Genomic DNA, 21,092 nt, shown 5'->3' with positions numbered 1-21,092 from the left:
CGAGTCCTACATGATAGCAGAATACATTGACTCCTTCCTGAATCCACTGTCACAGAGACACCCCAGTTACATCAAAGACACGTACCACTTTGTCCAGATAGTCAATTCCCTCTCAGTGCCCTCCGACACCATACTCTTCACCATGGACATCGAAAGCCTCTACACGAATATAGAGACGGACAGGGGCATCGAGGCAGTCAGAGAGGTGCTGCAGAAATACCCAGACCCGGAGAGGTCAGACGAGGCTTTGATCAAACTCCTGCAGCTGAGCCTGACAAAGAGTGACTTTGAATTCAATGATGAATTCTACCTGCAGGTCAAAGGCACGGCAATGGGGAAGAAATTTGCCCCTGCCTACGCCAACATATACATGGCAAAGTGGGAGGAGACAGTCTTCCCGAAATGCCCCAAAAAACCCCTGTGCCTCCACAGATATCTAGATGACATCTGGGGTGTCTGGACACATTCTGGGAGAGAGTTAGAGGAATTCATCCAAATCCTGAACGCCCATCACCCCTCCATAAAAGTGAAGGCCATCACAAGTAGAGAGAAAGTGGATTTCCTGGACACCACCGTTTTTAAACTAGCAGCAGAAAACGGTAGACAGAAACTAGCGACTAAAGTCTTTTTCAAGCCGACAGACACCCACACCCTCCTGCACACGGCGAGCCATCACCCCAAACACACTTTCAGGGGCATCATCAAATCGCAACTGAGCCGCTTCCACCGCATTTGCAGCAGGGAGGAGGATTTCGAGCAGGCCACGACTGTCCTCTACACTGCCCTTAGACAGAGAGGTTACACCAAACGCAGACTCAGACACATCAAATCCGATTTCCTGAGAGGCCTGAGAGACCCCAGGGCGCAGAATAGGGCAATAGCCAAGCTACCACTGATAACAGGGTACAGCAGGACGGCCATCGATATCCACACACTAGTTAAGAGCCATTTCCGACAACTGAAGGGAGAGGTGAGCTCACTGGGGGCATACACGATAGTGTCGGCTTTTAAAAGGGCCAAGAATCTGTGAGACCTATTAGTTAGTAGCAAACTGTACACAGCCCCGAACTGTGGCGGGAGACACTGCAGAGCATGTAAACATTTAAAGATAGCAAAAAGCATCCACAACAGAGCGACAGGAAAATGGGCACGGATAGAGCAGAGGATAACCTGTGGGCAGGAAAATGTAGTCTATGCCATCCAGTGTAAAGAGTGCCACATCTTATACATAGGGGAAACAGGTAACAGCCTAAGGGTGCGACTGACAGGGCACCTGAGTACGATTACAGGGCAAGAGCAGAGCAGACCTGTCAGCAGGCATTTCCAGCAGCACGGGATCCAGTCTTTAGAGATCCTGGGCCTGGAAACGAACCTGAACTGGTCAAGCTCCCAGAGAAAGAGAGCAGAGAAGAAATGGATTGAATTATTACAAACCCACTCCCCAAACGGTCTAAACCAATTCTAAAAAAATAGATAAATAAAAACTTTAAAAATCCAGAATCGGGCCTAGTAAATCAGGCTTAAACAGATTCGGGTCACACGTTCCCGTTGAATTTGACTCTGACTGGGGACCCGATCCCAAAAACAGATCTTCCCCGACTTCCCCCTCAACTGACATACACTCCCACACCCTCACACCCGGACCCAGACAGAACCCACCCCCAATAGACCAGTTCACATGCACCACCCCCTCATCCCACACACCTCCTGATACATTTAAGTTGGGGTCAAAGACAACTTTTGTCCCCCAACACAGACCAGGCAACACCCACCGCTTCTGACCACACACACACTCCCGTATTTTTCCACCAGAACACTTAGCCCGGGTGTCAGCCGGTTCCCCCGACACGACACATTCCACGTTCCACCCCCCGCCAGCCGACATGTACCCCGATATACAGATAGCGGACAGCTTCCTCACACAGACCACCCAGCGGATCCCACATGCGCTCATGTAAGTTCCCCCCAAACACTTACGACCGGGTCCCGAATTCACCACCACCTTCCCTAGCCCCTTCCCTTAAACCTAACATTACACAAGCCTAGCCAACACCCCGACTAACCCAAACCAACACCCCACGAGGGTATCCTAAACCTAATCCTTAGGTCCTCTAAGCCTAACCCTACTCTCCCAAATTCACGACCACCTCCCCTAGCCCCTTGCCCTAAACCTAACGTTACACAAGCCTAGCCAACACCCCGACTAACCCAAGCCTGCAGCCCGACTAGCCCTTACTAACACCCCCCAGGGTCTTCTCACCCTAATCCTGAGGCCCCCTAAGCCTAACCCTACCCGAACCTAACCCTACTTCCAAAATCACCACCACCTCCCCTAGCCCCTTCCCCTAAACCTAACATTACACAAGCCTAGCCAACACCCCGACTAACCCAAGCCACCAGCCCGATTAACCCTGACCGAAGCCCCAGCCCCATTAACCCTTACCGACACGCCCACTAGGCAAAACCCTCGACCGGCACAATTTCCCACCCTATTAAGAGATGGATTCTGGAATAAGGCACAGATCACAATGAAGGCGAGTGGAAGCAGACCAAGATCATGAACCTGTGGGCCAATCAAAGTGGCAGGGTACAGTGAGACTGAATCTCCAGTAACGAGATTAATGAACACAAGAGGGATAATTTTCCCACTGCCCGCTAACTCACAACCTAACCCCTAACCCCACTTCTTAGTCCTACATACACATTCCACCACAGGTTGTTATTCACAATTGGATTGGATAATTTTTATTAACACTCATTTTGTAGAATATTAGGTCACACCCTACTGTTTAACATATTTGCATTTCATGTTCCCACACATTCTACAGTTGTTTCTGTTGTCAACACATTTGTTCTTAATCACATGTCAGAAATCAACACTTGTTTCATTGCACATTCCATCCATTTTTTTAAAAAATGCCGTGTTTTGCAAGACTAGGTTTATTAACATTTCCCATTATTTTCATGTGGTGTGTTCCTAAAACAGTTTTTGCATTAACACATTCCTTTTATCACACATTGACCTCACATTGCTGCTCTATTATGCTTTTTTCCAAACAGGATTTTGTTGTATTTTGTATTCCTTAGAGAATTTAACTGTTGTACCCTGAACTGTTGATTCTTTCACCAAAACTGTTTTGTAATACGGCAGTTCCCATGTTTTTTTAACAATACACTTTCATTTGTTAACGCTTTCATTTATTCATTCCTCACACATTTCAAATGTTCCATCAGATTACTTTACCCAGACACAGCTTTGTCACACATCTCCCCAATTATTTCATCACCTTTCCAAAAACAATTTTAAAAATAAGTTCCAAAAGATTACATTTACCATGACTGCGTTGTGTTCACTATTCACATTTCCCATAAGATACAACACCACATAGTGTATTTTTAAAAAACACATTTCACAATTTTGTGCCTTTGAACACAGCCCCTTGTTTATTCATTCCCACATACACATCTTTCCAAGTGTGTGTTTAATCACACATTCCCTAAACAGCTCCTTCAAAAGTTACATTTAAAACAGCAGTTTCATTTCATGACTGATCCCTCAAGTTTAAAACCACACTCCCAAAAACAGCTTTTTGCATATTCCAATACATTACCTGTGCATTTTTACATCACATTCCCGAACTTATTTTTTGCACATTCCAGAATTGATTTCACAACCCCCAAACACAGTTTGCATTTTCCACACATTCCACAGAGGTTATTTTTATTGAACATTTCCCTTTGCTCATTAAACCAAGTGACAGCTGAATTTTCCAACATGAAACATTCTCATACAGAGGTATTTTTATTCCACACTGCTCAACTATTTAACGATCCCTAAATCATTTATTTTCATTACACATTTCCAAGCAGTTTGTTTTAAACCATTCCTCCATTCGTTCATTGTTCACACATTCCCCAAAAGCAGTGTTTTTACAACACAGGCCCATGGTTCTGACACATGCAGTTTTATTAACACATTCCCCAATCATTCCTATTTACTACATTCACACTCAAAACAATCCCCACACACTTTTAAGAAACCATTCCTGCAGGTTTAAAAACAGATTCCCCCATCAGTTTGTGTTTATTCCTGTTAACATTCCCCAAGAGCAGTTTGTGTTTGTGACATTTCCCCATTTAGTTTATTCATTCTTCACACATGCCCCAACATTGTATTTACTATTTGCCAAACAGCAGTACTTCCCCCAACAGTTCTTTAACACTTTACACAAAGAGCTGTGTTTTTCCATTACATTTGCCAGTGGGTATATGATACACCTTCCTTAAGAGCATTTCAATGACATGTTTACAAAACAGCAGTTTTCTTTCAGTACATTCCCTAAACAGTTTAACTACATTCCAAAAAAAATTTAACAGCTTGTTTTTGATGACACATTCTTCAAGGAACAGCTTGTTTGTGTTTCATGACACATGCTGCAGTGTTTGCATTTATTATGACATTTACCAGCATCCATGTTTTCATTTGCACAGCACCTTGTTTGTTGTTCACACATTCTCCAGCTTATTACACTTTCCAAAAAAACAGCACTGTAAAATTCACACATTCCCCGGTTGCAGTCCACTTTCCCTGCAGTTTGAACCAGTTACAAACAGGTCTCACATTCCCTGACAGCTTGTGTTCATTATTCACACATTTCCACAACATCTTTATAACACTCTAGTTTGTGTTGTTGTTTAGAAACACATTACCCAAAACTGCATCTTTGCAGTAGCACATCCCCAGACAATAGTTTTCCATTACACATTCCCCACAACACCCTCAATCACTTGAAAATGCATTTTTGTTTCATTACATATTCCAAAGTTTTTTTTTGAGCAGGCTTTACCTATTTCCTAACAGCTGGTGTGTATATACATTCCAAGTTTTATTGGGACATTGGCCAAGCAACAGTACATGATATCTGTTTGTGCATTCATGACATTTGCCAACAGTTTTTCTTAACATATTCCCTTATTTATTCATCTGCCCCCACACATTCCAAACACTGTAGCTTTTTACACCAAGTAAATTACACATTCCCCAAACAGTTGTTTCATTGCATACTTTCACCTTTAAACTATGTTCCCAGAAACAGTTAAATATTCCCCAACAGCTTATATTTATTATTTGCACATTCCCAAAATAGTTTTATAAACACACCCTGGTTTGTATGCATTAAAAACACATTCAAGCAATAGGTTAACGCACGCCCCAGTGTTTCTCACAGTTGTGTTTATTTCAGTTTGTTTTTTTGAACGCATCCTAGTTACTTAATTTGTCACATTTCCCAAAATACAGCAGCTTTTTAAGCTTTCCCCCAACAGCACTTTGAAGTCACACATTCCCCAAACAGCTTTAAAACCACGTTTGCAAAAACACAAGAACAATTTCTTCTTTAAACACACATTCCCTACAGCCTGTCTTCATTATTCACACATTCCCCAGAATAGTTTTATAACACTCCCCAGTTTGGCAGTATTAACACACAATTTGAGAATTTATTAGCACATTCCCTTTTGTTCATTTTTCCCCACATTCTCAACAGTTGGTGTTTATTTACCATATATTCCCCAAACTGTGGTATTTTTGTACACGTGACCCAAAGTTTCCATTAACACATTCCAAGTTTGTATTTCTGACACATTCCCGACAGTTAATTTATTTTCCACACATTGCAAAGTAGTTTTAACTGCATTCCCCAAGCACAGCTATTACACACTTAATAGTACACTTAGCAAATTAGCATTAACAAATCACAGCAATTTCATTTCACATCTCCTGAAGTGTAATGTGTTCCTTAAGTTTATTTCCCAACAGCTTGTTTATTACTCACATATCCCCCAAGGACGTTATAAAACCATTCCAAGTTTATTAGCATTCCCCAGTGAAGGTTTTAACACATCCCTTTATTTTTCCACACGTTCCAAGCATTCTCATTACACAATCCCCAACCATTCATTGACAGAGTACTCAGTTTGTATTGGTGTTTCATTTAACACATCCCAAATTATACATCTATTTCGCACATATGCCAACGGTTTGTTTACTACACATTCCCAAAATGGTTTTCCAAACCATGTTGCCAAAAACATCACATGCTCTCCAACAGCTTGTGTTCATCATTCACACTCCAAAGTGTATATTTTATTAATGTATTCCAAACAGTATCAGTTTATTTATACATCCATCTCTCCCCCAAACACATTTCCAAGTTGTGTTTTTGTTACTTTCCTGAAACAGCACGTAATAAATCACATTCCCAGAAGTTTTGTTTCATTACTGATCCCACAGGTTTAACCACATTCCCAAGAATGTGGACAGTTTTTGCATATTCCAACACATTCCTCAGTGGGTGTTTTTACAGCACAGTCACCAATTTATTCAATAATTTTCCATACATTCCACATTTGGCTACACAATCCCCAAAGAGTTTGCATTCACTATACATTCCCCAAAGGGCATACTTATTCAACATATCCCAAGACCCGTTAACACATTACCTAAAACCATTAACATTCCTTAAGTGGCACAGCTAGATTCTTCAACATGACATGTTCCCAGACAACACAGCAGTATTTTTAGATTGCCCAACAGCTGGTTAATCCCCAGTTTGTGTTATTTTCTTTACACACTTCCCCAAATAGTTTGGGTTTTAATCTATTCCTCAGTAGCATTCATTCCCCCCCACACACACATTTGAGCTGCGATATATGCCCCAACAGATGATTTTTGCCATTACACATTCCTGAAACACAAGTATTTTGAAAAACATCCCTTTGGAACAGCCAGTGTTTCCTATGACACAGGCATCAACTATTGTGTTTTATTAACCAATTCCAAGTTTCCCAACAGTTTGTATTTACTATACATGCCCTGTGCTTTGAAAACAATCCCTGTAAACAGGTTAAGAAAAACATTCCAAGCAACTGTTTGTGTTTATTCCATTGAACATTCCCCAAGCATGGTTTATGTTTGTGACATTTCCCAGTTTAACATATTAAGTTTATTCATTCCCCAACACTATTTACTATACATTCCCCAAAAACAGTATTTTATCACCCACTTTACACAGTGTGTTTTAACATTACATATTTGCCAGTCTTTTTATAAAAAATGCACATTCCTCAGTTTTAATGACACATTTACAAAATAGCAATCGTCTCATTGCACATTCCCTAACTAATTTAACTACATTCCCAAAAAACATTTTGCCTTGTCTTGCTCTTAATGACACATTCTTCAAGTAGCTCATTTTTGACACATTCTCCAGTTTGTGCACATTTATGAAGTTTCCTAGTGTTTATGTTTTCATTAGGACATGCCCTTGTTTATTCATTGTTCACATTATTCAAAGAGCAGTTCACTACACTTTCCAAAAACACAGCACTTAAAAATAATACATTCCTCAGTTGGTTCATTGCACTTTCCCTACATCTTTTAAACCATGTTCCCAAAACCAGTTTTCACATATTCCCAACAACTTTTATTCATTAACACATGGCCCAGTTTTAGGACACTTCAGTTTGTATGTTTTAACAAACACACTGCACATTTTTACCAGCATTCCTTAAGTTTGTGTAGACTTAACATGTTTTACTCATTTTTTCCCACACATCCAATTTTTTTTGGTATTGGTTTATTGTCACTTGTACTGAGGTACAGTGAAAAACTTCTTACAAACAGATCATACAGGTCAATTCATTAAGTGCAGTTACAGTAAGTTAGTACAGAGTGCATTGATATAGTACAGGTAAAAACAATAACAGTACAGAGTAAAGTGTCACAGCTACAGAGGAAGTGCAGTGCAATAAGGTGCAAGGTCACAACAAGGTAGATCGTGAGGTCATAGTCCATCTCATTCTTTAAGGGAACTGTTAAATAGTCTTATCTCTGTGGGGTAAAAGCTGTCCTCAAGTCTGGTGGTATGTGCCCTCAGGTTCTTGTATCTTCTACCTGATGGAAGAGGAGAGAAGAGAGAATGTTCTGGGTGGGTGGGGTCTTTGACTATGCTGGCTGCTACACCAAGACAATGAGAGGTAAAGACAGAGTCCAAGGAGGGGAGACTGGTGTCCGTGATGTGCTGGGCTGTGTCCACAACTCTCTATAGCTTCTTGCGGTCTTGGGCAGAGCAGTTACCATATCAAGCTGTGATACATCCTGATAGGATGCTTTCTATGGTGCATTGATAAAAAAATTTCCCAAAACACTTATTACACATTCCATGTTTTTTTTTTAAAAAGTCCCCAAAAACAAGGTTACATATTCCCAGTTTGTGTTTTCCTTGTTCACACATCCCCCAAACAATTTTTAAACAGCTTGCCCAAAACAGCAGTTTTCCATGACATCCCGTTTTCTTCATTACACATTCTGTTACAGACTCAGTGAAAGTCCCTTTAAGATAGAGAGTGTGTGTGTATGTGTGTGGGGCGTGCTTACATCAATAGAAGATAAAGGACGTAATGACGTGGTTGAAGGCGGCAGAAAGAGAGAGAGAGAGAGAAGGGAGAGAGACACCAGCCTGCTTGGTTTCTCTATCGATGGATGAGAAACAATAACTGTTTGCGCCACTGAAATCCATGTATGGAAGTTGGAAGTAATCCGGTGGAGTTCACTTTGTTGCTGACCTGTAGAAGGAAACAGGTATTTGTGTGTGGACGACCACGGTTCGGATGCTTTTCGGGGTGAGGAAGTCACTACCGAGTAAACACTAAAATGTCGTTTGGGTTCCATCGTGGAACATTTGGATTTTGTATGTACTCTCTCTGTTTTTCTACATCTACATCTTATCTTCAGACAACGGTGGTTGTTGAAGCCCTTGCTCATGTTTCACCTTATGGCTTGCAGAACTGAACTTTAAGAACCATTCTGGAACTGGGAGTTTGGACTTTGTCACACACACACACGACGAGTTTAGTTTTGGGATTAACGTTTGAGGTTTAACATTTGAATTCTAACATACTAACATTTTTACTTTTATTTTATGTATCATTAGTAATTAATAAAATAGTTATTAACACCGAATCATGCTCAGTGTTTCTTTTGTTGCTGGTTCATGACAATTCCCTAACACCGAACACTCAAACACCACTTGTTTGATCACACATTCCCTAGTTTAAAAACATGTTCCCAAAAACACAACTCTTTACCCATTTCCCAACAGCTGGTGTTTTTACACATTCCAAGTTTAATGGACACATTGCCCAAGTTCATGACACCCCCAGTTTGTGCATTTATGACATTTGCAGTTTTTATTAACAGTCCCTTATTATCCTCCACACACATTCTAAACATTGCAGCTTATTACAATTCCCAAACTTCAGAAATCATACAGTTTAATTACACATTCCCCAGCTTTTCAAACATCCCAAAAAAGTGCACGTTTCCCAACAGCTTGTGTTCATTCACACCTACCCCAGTTTGTATGCATTAACACAAATTTACATTTCCCAGTTTTGTCTTTAACACATACCATTTTTCATTCCTCCCACCTGTTTATATTTACTATACATTCCCCAAACAGTATTTTATACACATCCCAATAGTTCTTTGGCATATTACAAGAAAGAGTGCAAGTTTTTAAACATTAAGTCTGTGCACATTTATGTCACATTCCCAAAAGTTTTCCACAATGCATTCTGACAGTTGATACTGATTCCCCCCCACACATTCCCCAGACTTTTAATTGTACACACCAAGCAGTTTTGTTACATATTCCCCACACACTGCATCTCCAGCACACAAATCAGTTTCACACATTCCCTGCACTGTTTTTAAAACTGTTTTAAAAACAAACTAACATTTCCCAGTTTATTCACACATTGCCCAAAGCAGCTTTTAATTCCACATTCTCCAGCAAGTTAACACTCCTTCCTCCCCCCACACACACCACCCAGCTGCATGTTTTAATTACACATTCTCCAAACAGAACCTTTGAAAACGCACATTACCAAAACTACAGCTTCATTTCATAACTTTCCCAAAACAGTTTAAAATCATGTTCCCAAAAACAAGCTTACACAGTTCCAACAGTTTACACATTCCTTATGATGCTTGCCAAAAGCAGGTTTAACACATTCCCTTATTTTTTCATTTTTGCAACTTCTCCCAAACACTAATCACATTCCCTAGTTTTGTTTCATCATGCTCCCCAAAACTTTACACTATGTTCCCATTAACAGTTTACACATTTCCCAACAGCTTGTGCTCTTTATTCACACAATCCTCCAGATTTTTAGGAAACATTCCCTTATTTTCCAGTTTCAATACACATTCTCTAAACAAGTTCTTTCAAATGAATGTTCAAGTTTTTTTTTTACATTTTCCCCAGTTTGGAAGTTTATTATTCACATTCCTCAAACTGTGTGCATTTTTGCATCAACTCTTTTCAAAGTTTGAGATTGTGTATTCCCCAACAGCTCTCCCCCATTCCAGCTGTGTTTTTCCATTGCACATCCCTAACAGTTCACATTAGTATGTTTTTGAAATCAACATTCCCAATAGTTTAATACATTCCCCAGTGTTTTTATGACATTTCACAAACTGTTTGTGACATTTTCCAGGTTTTTTTTTAAAAAGCACATTTAGTTTTTGTTGCACATTCCCCAAACACCTTTTTAAGCTTTCCCCAAATGCACCATTTTAAAGTCATACATTCCAGTTATCATGTTAAAACCACATTTCAGAAAATGATTTTTTACATATTCCAACAGCCTGTGTTTATGACTCAGATTCCCCATAGTTTTATAACTCTCCCCAGTTTGGGAGTTTTTAAAAAAGACATTCCCTTATTCATTCGTTTCCCTGCCACCACACATTCTCAACAGATGGTGTCTATTTAATATGCATTCCCCAACCAGTGGTATTTTTTGTGTATGTGACCCAGAGAGTGCAAGTCCACCCCCCACATTAACACATTCCAAATTTGTGTAGTTTATGACATTCTCTGAAAACAGTTTTCTTGTTATTACTCATTCCCATACAATTTCCCATACATACCCCAGTTATTAATTGCACATTCCCCAAGTATGGCTGTTACACATTCCACACAAGTGCACTTTACAAAAAAACATTCACAAATCAATTACCTATTCCATGAACTGTTTTTAGAAACCATTTCCCAACTGCTGTTTATTATTTCACATTCCCCAAAGAATGTTTTTATAAACCATTCCAAGTTTATTATTAATACATTTCCCAGTGCAAGTTTAACACATCCTATTTTAATTCATTCCCCCACATTCCAACAGTTTACTACACACTCCCTAAACAGGTTCTCTTTACACAATCACCAACTGTTCTTCACATTACCAGTTTATGTGGGTGTTTTTAATCACATTCCAAGTTATTTACCTATTTCTCACACATGCCCATTTGTGTTTACTGCACATTCCCTTCTTTAATTACAAATTCCCTCAATGGTTTTTCAAACCACATTTCCTAAAACTTTACATGCTCCCAACAGCTTGTGTTCATTATGCACTCCAAACAGTTTGTATTTTTATTAAAGTATTCCCCAGTTTGTCTATTTATTAACTAATTTCCCCCACACTTTAAAATGTTTAGGAAATGTACAATGAAAAGTGTTTTTGGGCAATGTTCCCAGAAACAGTTTTTGCATATTCTAATAGTTTGTTCATTATTCACACATTTCCTAAACAGTCTGTTTATTAACACATTTCCCAACAATTCATTCAACTTCACACTTTCCCTTATTTCCTACACATTCCCCAACGGTTCTTTAAAACATTACCCAGTTTGGGCACGAACATTCCCCAAACAGTGGGGTTTTCTAACAAACATCCCCCAAACACAGCATGTATATTTACACATTCCCCAAACTGTCTTTCTAAAATGTGACAATTTCCCCCTCATGAGTTTATTCCCCACCACAATTTACTACACAATCCCCAGACATTTTATTACACATTCCCAACAGTTTGCATTCCTATATGGACATCCCAAACAGCTTTTATTAACACATTCCCCAAACACAGCACATTGTACATTCCCAGTTCATTTATTGTTCACATTCCTGTTTATATTTTACCAGTTTTCATTACTTTCCCCAAACAGCACCAATTATAAATGAATCCCTATCGAGCACCTCCAAAAATCATACATCCCCAGTTTTTATTCACACATTCCCCACACAACAGCAACTTTTCTTCTAAATCACATTCCCAAAACAACTTTATTACATGTTGCCAGAACATTTTAAACTATATTCCTGCAAATTTTGCATTACTAGTTTAATAAATCACTTCCCAGTTATATTTTTATTAACACATTCCCCAACAGTTTATTCGTTAATTCCCCACACACATTCCCTAGTGCATTTTGTTACACATGTCAAAATATTGTTTACAATTACACATTCTCCAATCTCCAGTTTTGAATTCTGTACACATTGCAAGAACAGGTTTAATGTTTATTACAACAGTTCTTTAACACCTTCCACAAACATTACCCAAGCAGTATGTGCACTTTTCATTAACATATTCCAAGTTTCTTTAAATATAATTTTGAACAATTTCCACAAATTAGCATCCTCAAAAATATTCATTGAGTCTTTGTGATCAGCGACTCAGGATAAACACCATGTTGAGGAGACTGAATACTCCCCTAGGTCTACAGCAGATGCCATCTCCCTGGCCCAACACTCAGTTCTGGAGCATCTGGACAGTGAAGACACCTACATTAGACTATTGTTTATTGACTACAGCTGTCTTCAATACTATAATCCCAAGCAAACTCATCACCAAACTCCAAGACCTAGGACTCAACACCTCCCTTCTAACTGGATCCTTGACTTCCTGACCAACAGACAGCAATCAGTGAGGATAGGCAGCAATACCTCCAGCACAATTATTCTCAACACTGGTGCCCCACAAGGCTGCGTCCTCAGCCCTCTACTCCATATATACTCATGACTGTGGCCAGATTCTGCTCTAATTCCATCAACAAGTCTGTAGGTGATACCACCATTGTAGGCCGTATCTCAAATAATGAGTCGGAGTACAGGAAGGAGATAGAGAGCTGTGGAATGGTGTCATGACAACAACCTTTCCCTCAATGTCAACAAAGCAAAAGAGCTGGACATTGACTTCAGGAAAGGGGATGGTGTACATGCACCTGTTTACGTCAACAGTGCTGAGGTCAAAAAGGTTGAGAGCTTCAAGTTCCTAGGAGTGAACATCACCAATAGCCTGTCCTGGTCCAATCATGTAGATGCCACAGCCAAGAAAGCTCACCAGTATCTCTACTTCCTCAGGAGGCTAAAGATATTTGATGTCCCCTTTGACACTCACCAACTTTGCACTCTGTACTACCTCAATGTAACTGCACTGTGTAATGAATTGACCTGTATGATCAGTATGCAAGACAAGTTTTTCCATTGTACCTTGGTACAAGTGACAATAATAAACCAATACCAGCTGAAGAATGGCAAATGGCCATTCAGATAATTGAGGTATTGCATTTTATGAAGTTGAACCAGGGTGAATGCCAACCAAGGCCTTAGGGAGTGTTTTAGAACAGCAGGACCTACAAGTACAGGTAAATAGTTCCCTGAAAATGGCATCACAAGTAGACAGGGTGGTGAAGGCAGCATCTGGCATGCTGCCCTTCAGTGAGGGCATTGATTATGGGAGTTGTTGCATTATGTTACAGTTGTACAAGATGTTCGTTAGTCTGCATTGTATAGTTTTGGTTACCCCATAAGGATGTCATCCAAGAGGAGTGCAAAGACTTATGAGAATGTTACGTAGAACATAACAGCACAGTGCAGGCCCTTCAGCCCACAATGTAGTGCCAATGTTTTATCCTGCTCCAATATCTCACCCTTCCCTCCCACAGAAAAATGGAGGGCTATTATTCATGTGGCTAAGAGTCTCTTAAATGTCCTCAATCTATCTGCCCTCAAGCTCTGCCAGCAGTGTTCCACACACCCACAACTAAAAACTTACCTCTGACATCCCCTTATACCTTCATCCAAATGCCTTAAAATTATGCCCCCTCATATTAGCTATTTTCACCCTGGGAAAAGTCTGACTGCCCATCTGGTATTGGTATTGGTTTATTCTTGTCACTTGTACCAAGGTACAGTGAAAAGCTTGTCTTACAGACTGATCATACAGGTTAACTCATTACACAGGGCAGTTACATTGAGTTAGTACAAAGTGCATTGATGTATTACAGGTAAAAACAGGAACAATACAGAGTAAAGTGTCACAGCTACAAAGAAAGTGCAGTGCAATAAGGTGCAAGGTCACAACAAGGTAGATCATGAGGTCATAGTCCAACCTATTGTATAAGGGAACCGTTCAATAGTCTTATCACAGTGGGGTAGAAGCTGTCCTTAAGTCTGGTGGTATATGCCCTCAGGCACCTGTATCTTATACCTGATGGAAGAGGAGAGAAGAGAGAATACCCTGGGTGGGTGGGGTCCTTGATTATGCTGGCTGCTTCACCAAGAAAACGAGAGGTAAAGACAGAGTCCAAAGAGGGGAGGCTGGTGTCCGTGATGCACTGGGCTGTCCACAGCTCTGTCAGTTTCTTGCAGTCCTGGGCAGAGCAGTTGCCGTACCAAGCTGTGATGCGTCCAGATAGGATGCTTTCTATGGTGCATCAGTAAAAGATGGTGAGATTCAAAAGGAGAAAAACTAAATTTCTTTAGACTCCCGAGGAAGTAGAGGTGCTAGTGAGCTTTCTTGGCCGTGGATCTACGTGATTTGACCAGGACAGGCTGTCGGTGATGTTCACTCCCAGGAACTTGAAGCTGTCAACCCTCGACCTCAGCACCATTGACGTAGACATCTGATCTGCCTTTTATCTTGTTCACCTCTATCAGGTCACCTCCTGTCCTCCACTCCGAAGAAAAGCCCCAGCTCACTCAACCTGTCCTCATAAGACACGATCTCCAATCCAGGACCATCCTGTTAAATCTCTTAACTCTAAAGCTTCCACATCCTTTCTATAAGGAAATGACCAGAACTGAACACAATACTCCAAGTGTGGTCTAACCAGAATTCTATAGAGCTGCAACATTACCTTGGCTTGAACTCAATACCCCTTCTACTGAAGGCCAACACCATATGCCTTAACAAACCTATTGACCTGCGTGGCAACCTTGAGGGATCTATGGATGTGGACCCCAAGATCCCTCTGTTCCTCCACACTGCTAAGAGTCCTGCCATTCACCTTGTATTCTGCCTTCAAATTTGATCTTCTGAAGTGTACCAATTCACACTTCCAGGTTGAATGCCATCTACCACTTCAGCCCAGGTCTGCATTCTATCAATGTCCTATTATAATCTACAACCTTCTACACTATCCACAACCTTTGTGTCATCAGCAAACTTAACTGACCCTTCCACATCCTCATCCAAGTCATCTATAAAAATCACAAGTAGCATGGGTCCCAGAACAGATCCCTGCAGAACACCACTGGTCACTAACCTCCAGGTAGAATACACTCCATCTACCACCATCCTTTGTCTTCTATGGGTGAGCCAATTCTGAATCCACACAGCTAAGTTTTCATGGATCCCATGCCTCTTGACTTTCTGAATGAGTCTTCTGTGAGGAAGCTCAAATGCTTTACTAAAATCCATGTACACCACATCCACTGATCTCCCTTCAATGTGCTTTGTCACATCCTCAAAATTCAATTAGGCTTGTGAAGTATGACTTGCCCCTCAAAGCCATGCTGACTGTCCCTAATCAGTCTTCACTTCTCCAAATGCCCATAAATCCTGTTTAAGAACCATCTCCAGTAATATGCCCACCACTGAACAAAGACTCACTGGTCTATAATTCTGAGGGTTATCCCTACTCCCTTTCTTAATAGGAACAACATTTCCCACCCTCCAATCATCTGGCACTACCCCTGTGGCCAGTGAGGATGCAAAGATCATTGCCAAAGGTGCAGCAATCTCTTCTCTTGCTTCCCATAATAACCTCAGATATATCCCATCCGGCCCTGGTTATTTATCCATCCTAATGCTTTTCAGAATTTCCAGCCCATCCTTTTCCCTCACATCAACATAGTCTTGTATGTCAGCCTATTGTACACCATTCTCAACCATCAAGGTCTCACTGGTACCCCATGCAAGTACTCCCTAAACATCCACATTTGTGGTGCACTTACCAGAGAACATCTGTTCCCAATTTACACCCCCAAGTTCCTGCCTAATAGCATAATTCCCCCTCCCCCAGTGAATACTTTCCCATATCGTCTGCATGCCCACTTTAACAAATGGGCTCAGGGTCCTGTTTCTCGGTTGTATCACATGACAATATTTCCATTTGTTAAATGTTTCATGACCTTACAAAATACCAATCAGGACAGCCCCAAGCCAAGTTTGGCATCCTCCCTGTTGTACAGTACTGGGAGAATACCATAGGGAGAGCTGTTGTGCCAGCCTGGTAACAAGTCCTGTTTGACCCCTTCCTTAATCTGCTTTAACAGATATCACTGTCAACTTCAACTGTTGCTGTATTCAATGGACATTAAAAGTCTGCAGAAAGACAAGCTGCTGAGAACTTCAAATACCAACAGCCGAGACCAAATGACGATATACTTCAGTTACTGTACATCAGCAAATTCAAGACAGACAAGGGCAAGAATTTTCTGGCATTTGGGCTGCTGCAGTCATCCAGTGTAAATGCTAAGCTGAATAAGATTTGGAGACAGGAATTCATAAGATAATGCAGCACAGGAACAGGCCCTTCAGCTCATGTCTATTCTGTCTATGATGCCAATTTAAATTGCACATCTGCCTGCTCATGGTCTATCCCTCCATTCCATCTTTTTGTGTGCCTAAATGCCTCTTAAACAAGTCCTGGGGCCCCTGAACAGTAGAGTTGCTGATGTGAAGTCAAGGGGTAATACTGTAGCCAATGAGAGCAAATTTAGCCATCAGGATAGACATGATCACAGCTTGAGGAATAGCCATTGGTTTGAACTGCATTTATTTCAAAGCAAGAGGCTTGACAGGCAAAGTAGATAAACTCAGTGTGGATTAGCTCTGGGAAACTAGTATCAGTCATAACAGACATGGCTAAGGGAAGGGCAGGACTGAGAGCTCAGTGTTCCAGGATACATATGCTGCAAGTGTGACAAAGATGCAGGTGAAAGGGAGTTGGCTTCTTGATGAAAGGACAATAGTCATTGGAGAAATATTCTTGGGTGAATCATCCAGTGAGAAAATATGGGTAGCACTTGTAAACAAGGGGATGGTCACTGATGGGATTGTATTATAGACCCCCAATAGTCAACAAGAATTGGAGCAGAGATGTAGAGAATTGCTGTGAGTTGTAAACATTATAAGTAGCATAAGTGGGATTTCAACTTCCCCAAAATTGGGCCAACCATAGTGAAAGGTTTTGATAGTGGAATTTGTCAAAGCCTTTGACAAATTTATGTCAACTTGGGAAAAAGTCCTGTAGGGCAGTGCATTGACTCCTTCCTCAATCTGCTTTAACAGATCACTTTCAGTCAACTTCAACTGTTGCTGTATGCAATGGACATTGAAAATCTATTGCATACAGCAATAGACTATGTGCCCAAGAAAGCTTGAGGGACAAACTAGAGTGGGTGCAACACTGGACCTCCTCCCAGGGAATGAGGTAGGGCAAGTGTCTGGTGTCTGTCAGCAAGCATTTTGAGCCCAGTGACCACATTCTATTAGTTTTGTAATAGTTAAGGGTATAACTGGTTCACAAGCCAAAGTCCTGAACTGAGACAGCAAATTTTGGAGCCATTAGGCAGGATCTTGCCAAAGTTGATTGGGTGATATTGTTTGCAGAGGATGAGAGGGACTTGAGAGGTGTACGAGATAAGAAGCATAGATCGACTAGACAGTGAGATATTTTCCCAGTGAGATATTTTCCCAGTGAGATAATGGCTAACATGAGGACATTAAGGTGATTGGAGGAAGGCATAAGGGGGATGTCAGAAGGTCCCCCCCTCCCCCCCCAGAGTGGTGCTTGGAATGCACTGCCTTCAGAGGTTGTGGGGCCAGATACATTAGGGACATTTAAGAGACTCTTAGATAGACATGAATGATAGAGAAATGGGGGGCTATGTGGGAGGCAAGGGTTAGACAGATCTTGAGCAGGATAAAATGTCAGCACAACATTGTGAGCTGAATAGCCTCCATCTAGCCTCAGAGTGCCTGTCAAATGGGAGGCTTTAAATGTGTGACATCAAGAGTTCAGGGTCTACATATTCCCATTAGAGTGAAGGGCAAGACTGGCGAGTTTCAAGAACCCTGGTTGACAAGATATTGAGGCTCTGGTGAAAATGAGGGATGCATACAATGTGCAAAAGCAGTTAGGAATTAATGAATCTCTTGACTACAGGGCCCTGCTCAGAAGGGTCCAGTACTGAACCTTGAGAGAACAAGGCAGGGCAATTAACTGAAGTGGCAATCAGGGAAAACTTTGGCTCTAGCAACCATAATCCTATTAGTTTTGAGATACTGATGGAAAAGGATAGGACAGGTCCACAGGTTAGGGTCCTAAACTGAGGGGTAATTTGAGGAACTGGGCAGGATCTAGCAGGGGTCAATTTGGAGAACCTGTTTGAAAGGAAAAGGAATTAATAGCAAGTGGGAGGCTTTTAAGAGTGGCATAAAGAGTTCAGGAACAGCATGTTACTTTTAGGGTGAAGGGTAAACCTGGAAGTTCAGGGAACCTTTGCTGATGAGAGATTGAGGCTCCAGTCAAGAAAAAGCTACATTGGGTTTAGGAGGTCAGGGATGAGCGAAGCCCTCGATGACTAAAATCAGGAGCACAAAGATACTATGAGATGGATCTGGCAGGCAAGGTTAGGGAAGTGCCGGTTAGGTTCTATAGCTGTATTAACAGTAAAGAGGTGGCTATAGAGAGTAGGATCCCTTAGATCAGCAAGACTACCCATGTCTTGAGTTGCAGGTGTTTACTGAGGAAATCATGGTTGCACAAGAGATAACAGAAACAAGTGGAGATATTTTGGAGGACATTTGTATTACCAGGGAGGTTTCTGCAGCCTTGCAGTGCATTAAGGTGGGTAAATCCCCAGGGCCTGACTGTGTGGAGCAGCCATTGGAGGGGCTATGTTTCAGCTCTAAGTTCTGTGGCTGAGCTTTGGTGAGGAGGTTGAGCAGACAAGAACAGGAAGGTGCAGGCAAGGTTTGCCTTGGACTTACTGTTACTATTAAAGTAGCTGGGATGGCAGCAAGGACAGTGGCACTCTCCTCCTGCAGGATGTGGGACATCAGGGAGAGTACCAGTGTCCTTGGTGAGTTCACCTGTAGAAACTGCTCCCAGCTGCAGCTGACTGGCCACATGTCATGGAACTGGAGCTGGAGATGGATGTGTTTTGGATTGTCCAGGATGCTGAGAGCATCATAGACAAGAGTTTTAGTGAAGTGATCAAATTTAAGGGGCATACTGCAGGTAGTTGGTGACAACTGGGAGAGGTAAGGGAAGAGAAACAGTGCAGGGTCCTCCTGTGGCCATTCCTCTCAGCAACAAGTATACCCCTTTGGATCCTGCTGGAGGATGGTGGGGGCACAGCAGCAGTAGGCAGGTCAGTGGCACTGAGACCATTTCTGAGGCTCAACAGGCAAGGGATATGTCAGGCAGGGCAGTAGTGAAAGGAGACTCGATAGTTGCAGGAACAGACAGGAGATTCTGTGGCTGCAAAAGAGATGCCAGGATGATGTTGCTTCCTGGGTGCCAGGGACCTCAGCAGCTGCAGAACATTCTCAAAGGGGAGGGTGATCATCTAGAGTCTGTGGTACACGTTAGTACTATATTACATAGGTAAAAAAGGGATGAGATCTTGCACAGTGAATACAAGGAGTTAGGAGAGAACCTAGAATCAGGACCTCAAGGCTAGTAATCTGATTTACAGTTCCATATGCTAGTGAGGGTAGAAATAAAGATAGCTCAATGAATGTATGGCTGAGGAGCTGCTGCAGGGATTCAAGTTCTTGAATGATTGGGATTTCTTCTGGGGTAGGTGTGACCTATACAAGAGAAACAGGTTGCATCTGACCTGGAGGGGGCAGAAAACATTTCCTGGCTGGGAGATTTGCAAGTGCTACTTGGGATGGTTTAAACTAGAGGTGGGGGCCTGATCAGTAGTGGCTGATTAGAAATCAGGGGATTAAATTATAGCCAATGAGAACAAGTTTAGTTATCAGGATAGACAGGAGCACAGTAGAGGGAGAGGAAAGACCATTGGTTTACATTATTTATTTCAATGCAAGAGGCTTGACAGGCAAAGTGGATGAAATCAGGATGTGGATTGGCTCTGGGGACTGGGATAGTATAGTTATAACAGAAACAGTTGAGGGAAGGACCAGACTGGTAGTTCAATGTTCCAGGAGTGGGAGGAGGGGAGAGTTTCCTTATTGAAAGATCAAACAATAGTAATTAGAGGATATTCTTGAGATCATCAAGTGAGGCCATATAGGTCAAACTTAGAAAGGGGATGGTCACTGATGGGGTTGTATTATAGCTACCACCCCCCCCCCCAGTAGTCAGCAGGAATTGGGGTGGACATGGAGATATTGCAGCTAGTTGTAAGCACAAGGTTGCATTAGGAGGAATTTTTGACTTTGGAAATTGTTTATTATTGTCACTTGTACTGAGATAGTGTAAAACTTGTTTCACATACTGTTCATATAGATCAACTTGTTTACATAGTGCATTGTAGTACAAGGTAAAACAATGCAAAGTGCAGAGGAAAGTGTCACAGCTACAGAGAAAATGCAGTGCAAGTAGACAATAAGGTGTAAGGTCATGAGGTAGATTGTGAGGTCAAGAGTACATGTTATCATACTAGGGAACTGTTCAATAATCTTAACAGTGGGATAGAAGCTGTCCTCAAACCTGGTGGTATGCACTTTCAGGCTTTTGTATCATCGGCCCAGTGGGAGGGGAGAAGAAACAATCTGGGTTGGGTGGGGTCTTTGATCATGCTGGCTCCTTTACTGAGGCAGTGTGAAGTATAGACATGGAGGGGGAGGCTAGTTTCTTTGATGTGCTGAGCTGCATCCACAACTCTGCAGTTTGTGATCAAGGGCAGAGGAGCTGCCAT

The 21,092-nt window shown here is 41.6% G+C and overlaps 1 protein-coding gene across 1 annotated transcript in view; it reads left to right on the top strand.

Moving 5' to 3' along the window:
- The first annotated feature begins 10 nt into the window (after positions 1 to 10).
- pde9aa (phosphodiesterase 9aa) overlaps positions 11 to 21,092 on the top strand; it is a 170,378-nt gene continuing 149,296 nt past the window's right edge. The window contains exon 1 of the mRNA XM_052014506.1: positions 11 to 970. Coding sequence (XP_051870466.1) covers positions 11 to 970 — 960 coding nt within the window. The remainder of the gene's footprint in view (positions 971 to 21,092) is intronic.

This window comes from Pristis pectinata, chromosome 4, assembly GCF_009764475.1.
Source record: "Pristis pectinata isolate sPriPec2 chromosome 4, sPriPec2.1.pri, whole genome shotgun sequence".
NCBI classification, from domain to species: Eukaryota; Metazoa; Chordata; class Chondrichthyes; order Rhinopristiformes; family Pristidae; genus Pristis; species Pristis pectinata.
The sequence above is the reverse complement of the archived record's forward strand: the minus strand, read 5'-3'. Positions and strand labels throughout refer to the sequence as shown.